This window comes from Falco punctatus (assembly GCF_963210335.1).
Source record: "Falco punctatus genome assembly, chromosome: 20".
Classification (NCBI taxonomy): Eukaryota; Metazoa; Chordata; class Aves; order Falconiformes; family Falconidae; genus Falco; species Falco punctatus.
Window position 1 is genome coordinate 981,454 of NC_137600.1, and position 10,378 is coordinate 991,831.

Below are 10,378 nucleotides of genomic sequence, written 5' to 3' on the forward strand. Positions count from 1 at the left end.
CCGCTCCCTCCCCCCGGGACTCTCCCGGCACATTCAACCTCAGATATATTTATTTTTTCCCCCCCTCAACTCTCCGCTGGGTTTGGGGTTAATTTTTTTTTCTTTTTTTTTTTTTTTTTTTTGCATCATGTCATATATGGCAACCTTTTGCCTCGGTGACCTCATGTTTGGCATCGGACCAAGGGAACAGGGTTGGGATGGGAAGGCAGCGGCTGGTCCCCAGGGCTGTGCGGTGGGCACACCGGCAAGTGCACAGCCGGGGGACAAATCCGGGTTTTCCCGGAAAAAAGGGGACAAATGGGACAGAGCCACCCAGGGGGGATGTTGGTGGAGCTGCTAGCAGGCTGGGGAGGCACCAGGTCGTTGTCCTGCCCTGTGGGGTGACAGCCCAGGGTCTGCTCCATCCCTCCGGGGCCATGGGGGGACACCAGGATGCGAGTCCATTCCGGTGGTGGTGGGATGGGACCCTGCAGCCCCCGGTCCTTGGTGCTGCACCGGTGCTGTGGTGCCCCTGCCCGGAGCCCGGCTTGGCACCCGGTAAAGCAAAGCAGGAGGCAGCCCGGGCACCCTGTGCCTCAGTTTCCCCATCTGCAGTCTGAGCCCCTGTAGCCCCGGGGGGTGGCTCTGGGTCATCTCCCCTGCCCCAGCTCCTTGTGGGGGGTCCCCAACGTGGGACCGTTGCCCTTAAGAAGGCAGCTGGGGGGTTGCAGCTGCTGGTTGGCCCCTGCAAGGGCCACGGGCCCCTCGGGCTCCACTGGCTTTGCACAGGGCTGGGGGTGGCTCTGCCCCCCCCATGCCACGATCAGGCGCGAGGGGCAGGGACAGCACCCCTGTTGTGCCGGGGGGGGGTCTGGGCTCATCCAGCCTCCAACACCCCCTGGGGGAGGGGGTGAGAGCTGGGTGCCCCCATGATGCAGGGCTGGGATTCAGGCATCCTGCTCCAGCTGAGCATCTGGGAGATGAGGGGCTTTGGGGGACCAAAAGCCCAACATGGGGGGCAGAGAGAGAAACCCCCCTGGGAGAGAGACCCCAACGGTGCCGAATGCTGGGGATACGGGGGAGCTGAGGCTGGGAGGGAGCGATGCGCCAACCTGGTGCGTTTCCAGCCTCTCGGAGATGTCAAACTCCCGTCCGGGCCGCGGGGTGTCCCCCTCAGCAGAGCCCTGACCCCCACCACCGCTCGGGTGGGGTTTCTCCACGCTCTCCCCGGGAACCGGAGCTGCTTCCACCCCCTTTTTGCCGAGAGTGTCGCTTATAAGGATTTGTGTCTCACTTGTTTATCGGAGCGGAGCATAAAAGGAACAGACTCCCAAATTGGCTCTTGCCTCCCAAGCATCCCCACATACATTTTTCTTACAATAATTAACCGTGCTGGGTCCTACCATCAGTCCAAGGTCAATTTAATGAAATAAAACACCTTATATGGCCATATGGCTAACACACCATCACTTAGCCTATTTAGGGTCTTTGTTTAGAGAGGATCCGCCTCTGAGGTTTCACGGGCTCCTGGTATTTATACCAAAGGCGCCCTGGGACTCGGTCCCAGAGGAAAGGAGCTCTCGCCTCTGCGGTGAGTACTGCCCAGCCCTGCCTCCCCTCTGGCTTGCAGGACAGCGGGAAGAAAAAAAAAAACCACCCCGGGGGGGTTCGGGGTGCCCCAGCATTTATGGGGTGGCCCCAACTGGGTTTGCGCAGACGGGGTGCAGTGGCCACCCCAGCGCATCCCCCCAGCCAGGGGCTTCCACGGAGGCAACGAGAGCTGGGCTGCGGCCAAAGCGGGTCGTGCTCTTCCAGAAATCCCCAAGATTTTGGGGGTTTTTTCTTTTCTTTTTGGGCTCCTGCGAGGTTTTTGCCTGCTTCCCTCTGGATTCAGGAGCGCATCTGCTGGTGGAGAGTGGCACCCTCTGGGAAGGGTGATTTTTTGCCCCATTTTTGGGAAAGGATGCGAGGGCAGAGCAGCGACCGAACTGGACGAGAGGCCATCGCCTGCCCTCCCCCCGCCCGCTCGGGAGCACCCGCCTGGCAACGCCGGAGCTGAGCGCGGGCACCAGGGCTGAGCGCGGGCACCAGGCTTTGGCTCCCATTCGGGCACCGGCTGGCGACGGACGGAGCAGCAGCATCGCACGGAGCAGCATCTGTGGGGGATGAGCATCACCCACTCCCAGCACCGCCACACTGGGGTCCCAGCTGGCAGCCCCCCCCCCCAAGGATTTTGCGGGGCTGTGCGTCCCCAAGGACTCCAAACCCTTCCGACACCCAAAGCCGCACATGGTGGCACGGCGTCACCCCCTCCTCACCCTCCCTTTAACGCTGCTTTTCCCCCCTTGCCCCAGCTCTTCCCCCAGGTCCCCCTGACCACCAGCCACCGGCCCCACCATGTGCGAGGAGGAGACCACCGCCCTGGTCTGCGACAACGGCTCCGGCCTCTGCAAAGCCGGCTTTGCCGGTGATGATGCCCCCCGCGCCGTCTTCCCCTCCATCGTGGGGCGGCCCCGTCACCAGGTGGGTACCCAGAGGCAGCCCCCAGCCACCCCCTGTTAATTATGCCCTGCGTTAATTAGCAAAATGAGGCTAATGAGGCTGCCTCTCGCGGCGTTAGGGTGTCATGGTAGGCATGGGGCAGAAAGACAGCTACGTGGGCGACGAGGCGCAGAGCAAGAGGGGCATCCTCACGCTCAAGTACCCCATCGAGCATGGCATCATCACCAACTGGGATGACATGGAGAAGGTGAGACCCCCAGGGCCGGGATGGGGAGTGGGTGCTGGCCCCAGTTTGGGGTAAGACCCCAATTCTCCATCGCCCGCCTTAGATCTGGCACCACTCCTTCTACAACGAGCTGCGCGTGGCCCCCGAGGAGCACCCCACGCTGCTCACCGAGGCGCCCCTCAACCCCAAGGCCAACCGGGAGAAGATGACCCAGGTAAGGCGCCGTGGGACCCCTGGTGATGGGGACGGACCCTCCAAAACCGCAGGGGTCTGGGGGCATTGGGGGTTTAGCTGGATGGAGCTGGCTGTCACCAGGGGCTGGTGCGGGATGGAGGAGCGGGCAGTGGTTGAGCTCCTAGCGGTGGGCTCGCCGGCTCATGTGGACCCGCGGGCTGTGCCGTGCAATGCGCTGACGTGTGTGACGCTCTGTGCAATGCCATGACTCATGTTTCCATGTGATGCACTGACCCACGTGACCCTCAGCGCAACGCAGCCACCTGCGTGTTGTTCTGCGCCATGTGCTGACCCACGCGCCCATGCAATGCAACAATCCACTTATTTTTCCATGCAATGCAACAATCCACGTGTTTTTCCATGCAATGCAACAATCCGCGTGTTTTTCCGTGCAATGCAACAATCCGTGTGTTTTTCCATGCAGTGCAACAATCCGCGTGTTTTTCCGTGCAATGCAACAATCCGCGTGTTTTTCCATGCAATGCAACAATCCGCGTGTTTTTCCGTGCAATGCAACAATCCGTGTGTTTTTCCATGCAGTGCAACAATCCGCGTGTTTTTCCGTGCAATGCAACAATCCGTGTGTTTTTCCATGCAGTGCAACAATCCGCGTGTTTTTCCGTGCAATGCAACAATCCGCGTGTTTTTCCATGCAATGCAACAATCTGCGTGTTTTTTCCATGCAATGCAACAATCCACTTGTTTTTCCGTGCAATGTAACAATCCGTGTGTTTTGCCATGCAATGCAACAATCCGCGTGTTTTTCCGTGCAATGCAACAATCCGCGTGTTTTTCCATGCAATGCAACAATCTGCGTGTTTTTTCCGTGCAATGCGACGATCCGCGTGTTTTTCCATGCAGTGCAACAATCCGCGTGTTTTTCCGTGCAATGCGACGATCCGTGTGTTTTTCCGTGCAATGCAACAATCCGCATATTTTTCAGTGCAATGCAACGATCCGCGTATTTTTCCATGCAATCTGTTGACCCTGTCTCTGCGGGAAGGCACAGCCCCCGTGGGTCAGGGTGGGATGTGCTGGGGACCTCTGTGGTCCCCCCCTAACCCGCTGGCTCCTTCACCATCCCAGATCATGTTTGAAACCTTCAACGTCCCCGCCATGTACGTCGCCATCCAAGCCGTCCTCTCCCTCTACGCCTCTGGTCGCACCACAGGTGAGTAGTAGGACACGCAGCATCCCGGTGACCACGGGTGATGGGGAAGGGACCAAGCCCCCTCCCTCACCTTCTTCCCGCTTCCCAGGCATCGTCCTCGACTCCGGGGACGGTGTCACCCACAACGTGCCCATCTACGAGGGCTACGCTCTGCCCCACGCCATCATGCGTCTTGACTTGGCCGGCCGCGACCTCACTGACTACCTCATGAAGATCCTCACCGAGAGGGGCTACTCCTTCGTCACCACCGGTACGGGGCCAGGAGGGGGGTACGGGGTGATGGGCGACCCCGTGGTGCCGCCGTGGCACCGGCTTAAGCCCGTTTGCCATCGTCTTCCGCAGCCGAGCGGGAAATCGTGCGCGATATCAAGGAGAAGCTCTGCTACGTGGCCCTCGACTTCGAGAACGAGATGGCCACAGCTGCCTCCTCCTCCTCGCTGGAGAAGAGCTACGAGCTCCCCGACGGGCAGGTCATCACCATCGGGAACGAGCGGTTCCGCTGCCCCGAGACCCTCTTCCAACCTTCCTTCATCGGTGAGCCCACCCCAAATTGCCCTGGCTGCCCCCTCGGTGGTTGCCCCCCATCTCCACCACCCCACCAGCGGACAACCAGCTCCCATGGGTGCCTCGCTGAGGTGTCTCAGGGCTCTCCCAAGCCCTTCGCACCCCAAACGTGGGGAGCAACCCATGGGTGACACCATGGCTCTTTGGCTCTTTTGGGAAGCCCTGAGGAGACATGGGTGGGGGTCAGGGTGCTAACAGCCCCCTTCCACCCCAGGCATGGAATCAGCTGGCATCCATGAGACGACCTACAACTCCATCATGAAGTGTGACATCGACATTCGCAAGGACCTCTACGCCAACAACGTGTTGTCCGGTGGCACCACCATGTACCCCGGCATCGCTGACCGCATGCAGAAGGAAATCACGGCGCTGGCTCCCAGCACCATGAAGATCAAAGTAGGTGTTGGGGTGGGGGTGTCTGGGGGGCAAACCACGGCCACCAACACCCCAAAATCCTCTCCTGGTGGAGATTTGGGGTGGTGGATCAAGGGGTGCATCCTAACGGCTGGTGTCTCGGCAGATCATCGCCCCGCCGGAGCGCAAGTACTCGGTGTGGATCGGCGGCTCCATCCTGGCGTCGCTCTCTACCTTCCAGCAGATGTGGATCAGCAAACCCGAGTACGACGAGGCCGGACCCTCCATCGTCCACCGAAAATGCTTCTAAGCCCCCTCCCCGCCCCACGGTGGCCCCCCCGCCCCGGCCCGGGTGCTGCGCTCCTCCTCGGTCCCTGCTGCTCCTCCCTGCCACCCACTGCGCATTAAAGCCTTTTCTCCAGGCCCGGCCCCTTTTCTGGGAGATTCTGGGGGGTTGGGGGGGGGGGGAGGGGCAGGGGGATGAGGGTAATGGGGGGAGGGGTGGGGAAGCCCCAACCTCATGTTGGTGCCCCTGTCATCATGCTGATGCCCTCGATTCTGCCTTGATGCCCCCAACCCCATGTTGATGCCATTTGACCCCATGTTGTGGCCCCCACCCCATGTCGATGCCCTTTGACCTCACGTTGTGGCCCCCAACCCTGTGTTGTTGCCCTTGACCTTATGTTGTTGCCCCCAACCCCATGTCGATGCCCTTTGACCTCACACTGTGGCCCCCAACCCTGTGTTGTTGCCCTTGACCTCATGTTGTTGCCCCCAACCCCATGTCGATGCCCTTTGACCCCATGTTGTGGCCCCCAACTCTGTGTCAATGCCCTTAACCTCATGTTGGTGCCCCCAATGTGATGTTGTTGCCCCCAACCCCATGTCGATGCCCTTTGACCTCACGTTGTGGCCCCCAACCCTGTGTTGTTGCCCTTGACCCCATGTTGATGCCCCCAACCCTGTGTCAATGCCCTTTGACCTCACGTTGTGGCCCCCAACCCTGTGTTGTTGCCCTTGACCCCATGTTGATGCCCCCAACCCTGTGTCAATGCCCTTTGACCTCACACTGTGGCCCCCAACCCTGTGTTGTTGCCCTTGACCTCATGTTGTGGCCCCCAACCCTGTGTCAATGCCGTTGACCTCATGTTGGTGCCCCCAATGTGATGTTGTGGCCCCAACCCCATGCTGATGCCCTTGACCTCATATTTGTGCCCCTCACCCCATGTTCATGCCCCCAATGTCACATTGATGCCCTCAACCCTGTGTTGATGCCCCCAACCCCACGTCTATGCTCCTGACCTCACATTGGTGCCCCCAACCCCATGGTCACACTTCTAACCGTGTGTTGATGCCCTTGACCTTGTCTTGGTCCCCCCCCAACCTTCTATATTGATGCCTCCAACCCCGTGTCAATGCCCTTGACCCCATGTTGGTGACCCCAGCCCTGTGTTGGTGTCCCCCAACCTGATGGTGATGCCTTTGACTCCATGCTGGTGCCCCCCAACCCCATGTTAATGCCCTTGACCCCGGGCTGGTGCCCCTGTGTCATGTCGATGCCCTTGACCCCATGTTGGTGGCCCCAGCCCTGTGTTGGTGCCTCCCAACCCCATGTTGATGCCCTTGACCCCACCCAACCCCATGTTAACGCCCTTGACCCCGGGCTGGTGCCCCCAGTGTCACATTGATGCCCTTGACCCCACGGTGGTGACCCCAGCCCCGTGCTGGTGCCCCCCACCCCATGTTACCCCATGGTGGTGCCCTCAGCCCTGTGCTGGTGGCCCCCACCCCATGTTGATGCCCTTGACCCCACGTTGGTGCCCCCAGCCCCGTGCTGGCGCCCCCCACCCCACGTGACCCACCATTGGTGCCCCCAGCGCCGTGCTGGTGCCCCCCCCGCCACGTGACCCACCATTGGTGCCCCCAGCCCCGTGCTGGCGCCCCCACCCCATGCTGATGCCCTTGACCCCACGCTGGTGTCCGCAGTGTCACGTCGATGCCCTTGACCCCATGTGAACGCCCTTGACCCCACGTCCGTGCCCCTGATCCCCCGGTGATCCCGCACTCCACGCTGCTGCCCCGCCCTTCCCCCCCCCCCCCCCCCCCCGCCAGCGCTGCCAGGACAGGCGGTGGGCGGGGTTACATTTGCATAAATTAACATCCCACCCACCCACCCCGCACCGCGCGTGCTTCCCGCTGCCGCTTCCGCTCCTCCCCCCTCCCCGGCGCTTCCCGCGTGCTGACGTCACGGGGCGTTGGCAGCGCGCGCCGTTCATTACCATTTCGTTAGCATATGACGCGGGAAGGCGGAAGCGTTGGCGGGATGGGGCGGTGCGGGGCCACCCTGCGCCTGGCCCTGGAGGGGAACATCGGTACCGGGGGGGCGGGGCGACACGGGACACACACACACACACACACACACACACACACACACAATTTGGGGTGCGGGGAGCTGCTTGGGGGGGGCAGGAGGATTTGGTGGGTGATGGAGGTGGGGATTTTGGGTGCTGAGGGGGGGTCTGATTTAATTTCTGTAGTTAATTAGTATTGCTGCCTGGCTGGGGGTAGGGGGGCACCCCAGAAAGCTGCGATGGGGGGGGGGGCACGCCAGAAAGCTGCGTTATGGGGTGGAGGGACGCCCCAGAAAGGTGCGTTATGGGATAGGGGGTCACCCCAGAAAGCTGCGGTGAGGGGTGGGGGGCACAGGGGCTCACCCTGCGCTGCTCCCCGTAGCCGTGGGGAAATCGACGTTCCTGCGGCTGCTGGCTGCCACCTTCCCCCAGTGGCACTTGGTGACCGAGCCCGTGGCACAGTGGCGCAAGGTGCCAGCCGGTGGCACGGCGGAGGTAACGGCGGGTACCAGCTGCGTCGCGGCATCGTCCGGCACTGCGGTGGTAAGGGGGGACAGCCTCAACCCCCCCAGCTCTTCTTTCGTAGGCGCTCGTGGGCTCCACCAACCTCCTCCAGATGATGTACCAGGACCCAGCCCGCTGGTCCTACACCTTCCAGACCTTCTCCTGCCTCAGCCGGCTGAAGGCGATGCTGGAGCCACCAGCCGAGCACCCCCCTGGGACCCCCCACCCCGTGCAGGTCTTTGAGCGCTCCATCTACAGCGACAGGTACCCGGGACCCCCACGTTCCAATAGGAAAGATGTGGGATAAAGGGATTAAATGGGATAACGAGCATCCACACCACCCGTGTCATGGCACCTGGGGCAAGCAGAGCCGCCCCCCCCCCCCCCCCAGTGAAGCCCGGAGTGATGCTTAATTACAGAAATGAGCTTGTTGGACAATTTGGACCTTCGTTATCCCCCAAATAATTTTGGCTGGTGGCTGCCCCATCCCCCACCGTGTCAGGCAGTGGCTTGGAGTCCTTTCAGTGGTGGCAGTGGCAGCTGCCCGGCCCCCAGCATCGCTCAGCCCCAAATTCAAGATTTCTGACTTAATTGCAATGCCTGTGGTACCTGGTTGGTGCAAAAAAGGTGGAAAAACCCAGCCGTGAAGTCACCTGGGGGGGGAGCAGGGGGCTTGGCAGTGCCGGCTGCCCTGTCCCACCTCTGTCCCTGGCCAGGTACGTCTTCGCCAAGAACCTCTTTGAGGCCGGGCACCTGCAGGCGCTGGAGTGGGCCATTTACCAGGAGTGGCACAGATTCCTGCTGCAGCACCTGACGTCCCCCGCCGCCCTCCACGGCTTCCTCTACCTGCGGGCAACGCCGCAGGTGGGTGCGGGTGAGACCCCCGAGCGCAGCCGCAGCCGGAGGGGGATGCGGCCGGCGCTTGGAGCCCAGCGAGCACCTGGAATTGCCAGAATGTTGGGGTTTAACCGTAAGCCGCTGCCCCTGAGGAGCGGGGCCTGCTTGTGTTCCTGTGGGAATGCCGGCGCGAGTTTTGCTGTGGATTCTGGAGTGGATGTTGCGGGGGGAGGGGTGCAGCATCTTCCAGGGATGCTTGATGCCCGGCTGCTCCCCGGGCGATGCTTTGCTGGACACCTCCATCCCGTTAAACTCCCGTCTCCGGTTAACCTGCTGTCTCTCCCGTTAACCTTCCCATCTCCCTGCATCCCGTTAACCTCCCTTCTCTCCCATTAATCTCCCATCTTTCTGCATCCCGTTAACCGTTAACCTCCCGTCTCTCCCATTAACCTCTGTCTCCCCGCATCCCATCAATCTCCCTGCATCCCTTCAACCTATCTCTCCCTGCATCCCGTTAACCCCTCGTCTCTCCCATTACCCCCTCTCCCACATCCCGTTACCCCTGGCTCTCCCGTTAACCTCCTGCCTCCCAGACGTGCCTGGAGCGGCTGCGGCGGAGGGCGCGGAGCGAGGAGGGGGGCATCCAGCTGGGATACCTGCAGCAGCTCCATGCCCAGCACGAGCACTGGCTGGTGGATAAGACCACGGAGTGAGTCTAAACCCACCCCCGCCGTGCTCCTGGCACCCGGACCAGTGGTGGTTTTGGGGTGACCCCCCTGATTTGGGGGTGTATGTGTGTATTTAACCCTTCTCTCCCTCCTTTCTTCAGGGTCCACTTTGCCGGTGTGAAGGACGCACCCATCCTGGTGCTGGATGTGGACAAGGACTTCGAGCATGACGCGGACGTGCAGGGTGTCCTCATGGCACAGGTGGGCACAGCCGAGGCGGCACCGCTTGGCAGCATCCCGCTGCCGGCAGCGCGGGCAGAGTGCTGCCTCCCAGCTTCCCCCTCATCTTCATCTTCCCATCGGGAAAAAAGTTAATTTCCACACCCTTGGTCCAAGTTGGTTTAAAGCCGGGCCATCCCGGTGCCATCCCGGTGCCACACTCAATTGACTTCTCCCTGCAGGTGGAGGCTTTCGTGACAGCGCTGCGAGCTGAAGCTTTCCCGTCGCATCCCGACCCTCTGTGAGCAGCAGCAGCAGCATCCCTGGCTGCCGGTACCCACACCGAGCAGCAGAGGCGGGAGAGGGGCATCGCCCCCCGCCAAAAATCCCGACATAAGGACAAGGGACAAATCCTGGTCTCCCAACTGTCCCCCTCGGCGAGGGGTGTATTTAAGACACTGACAATGTGGGATGGTTTTAAGGCAAATAATGGGAGGCAGAGGCACGTCATGAGCTTTGGGGCAGCATGGCGTGCTCCCCGTGGGCTTGGGGGGCCAGGTCACCGCTGCGACCCCCCTCCCCATCTATAGGGATCCTCTATAGATGCCGGAGCCAGGAATACTCCGTAATGTGGATTTAACCCCTCAGCTGGTTAAATTCCAACGGAAAATCGTTGTTGCTCATGTTTAAGTTATACCACCACCCCCTATTTTATTATTTTATAAATTTATTTTTATCCCCCCCTTAAATTAAAACAAAGTGATATCGA

The 10,378-nt window shown here is 61.0% G+C and overlaps 2 protein-coding genes across 2 annotated transcripts; both read left to right on the forward strand.

Moving 5' to 3' along the window:
* Positions 1-1,476: 1,476 nt before the first annotated feature.
* Positions 1,477-5,434, forward strand: ACTG2 (actin gamma 2, smooth muscle). The gene is made up of 9 exons (XM_080370168.1): positions 1,477-1,570; positions 2,334-2,502; positions 2,600-2,728; positions 2,811-2,921; positions 4,028-4,112; positions 4,201-4,362; positions 4,455-4,646; positions 4,891-5,072; positions 5,197-5,434. Exons 2-9 carry the CDS (start codon positions 2,377-2,379, stop codon positions 5,338-5,340), a joined length of 1,131 nt encoding a protein of 376 aa, XP_080226294.1. The 5' UTR covers positions 1,477-1,570; positions 2,334-2,376; the 3' UTR covers positions 5,341-5,434.
* A 1,871-nt stretch (positions 5,435-7,305) lies between these two features.
* On the forward strand, positions 7,306-10,378 carry DGUOK (deoxyguanosine kinase). The gene is made up of 7 exons (XM_080370314.1): positions 7,306-7,402; positions 7,764-7,876; positions 7,968-8,149; positions 8,602-8,749; positions 9,316-9,431; positions 9,552-9,651; positions 9,852-10,378. Exons 1-7 carry the CDS (start codon positions 7,324-7,326, stop codon positions 9,912-9,914), a joined length of 801 nt encoding a protein of 266 aa, XP_080226440.1. The 5' UTR covers positions 7,306-7,323; the 3' UTR covers positions 9,915-10,378.

Excerpts from the sequence above, each read along its gene's own strand:
- ACTG2 (XM_080370168.1), top strand. The coding sequence starts at position 2,377 with ATGTGCGAGGAGGAGACCACCGCCCTGGTCTGCGACAACGGCTCCGGC. Across the intron at positions 4,113-4,200 it reads CGCCTCTGGTCGCACCACAG|GCATCGTCCTCGACTCCGGG; the intron begins GTGAGTAGTAGG and ends CCCGCTTCCCAG. Across the intron at positions 5,073-5,196 it reads CCAGCACCATGAAGATCAAA|ATCATCGCCCCGCCGGAGCG; the intron begins GTAGGTGTTGGG and ends GTGTCTCGGCAG.
- DGUOK (XM_080370314.1), top strand. The coding sequence starts at position 7,324 with ATGACGCGGGAAGGCGGAAGCGTTGGCGGGATGGGGCGGTGCGGGGCC. Across the intron at positions 7,403-7,763 it reads GGCCCTGGAGGGGAACATCG|CCGTGGGGAAATCGACGTTC; the intron begins GTACCGGGGGGG and ends TGCTCCCCGTAG. Across the intron at positions 9,652-9,851 it reads AGGGTGTCCTCATGGCACAG|GTGGAGGCTTTCGTGACAGC; the intron begins GTGGGCACAGCC and ends TTCTCCCTGCAG.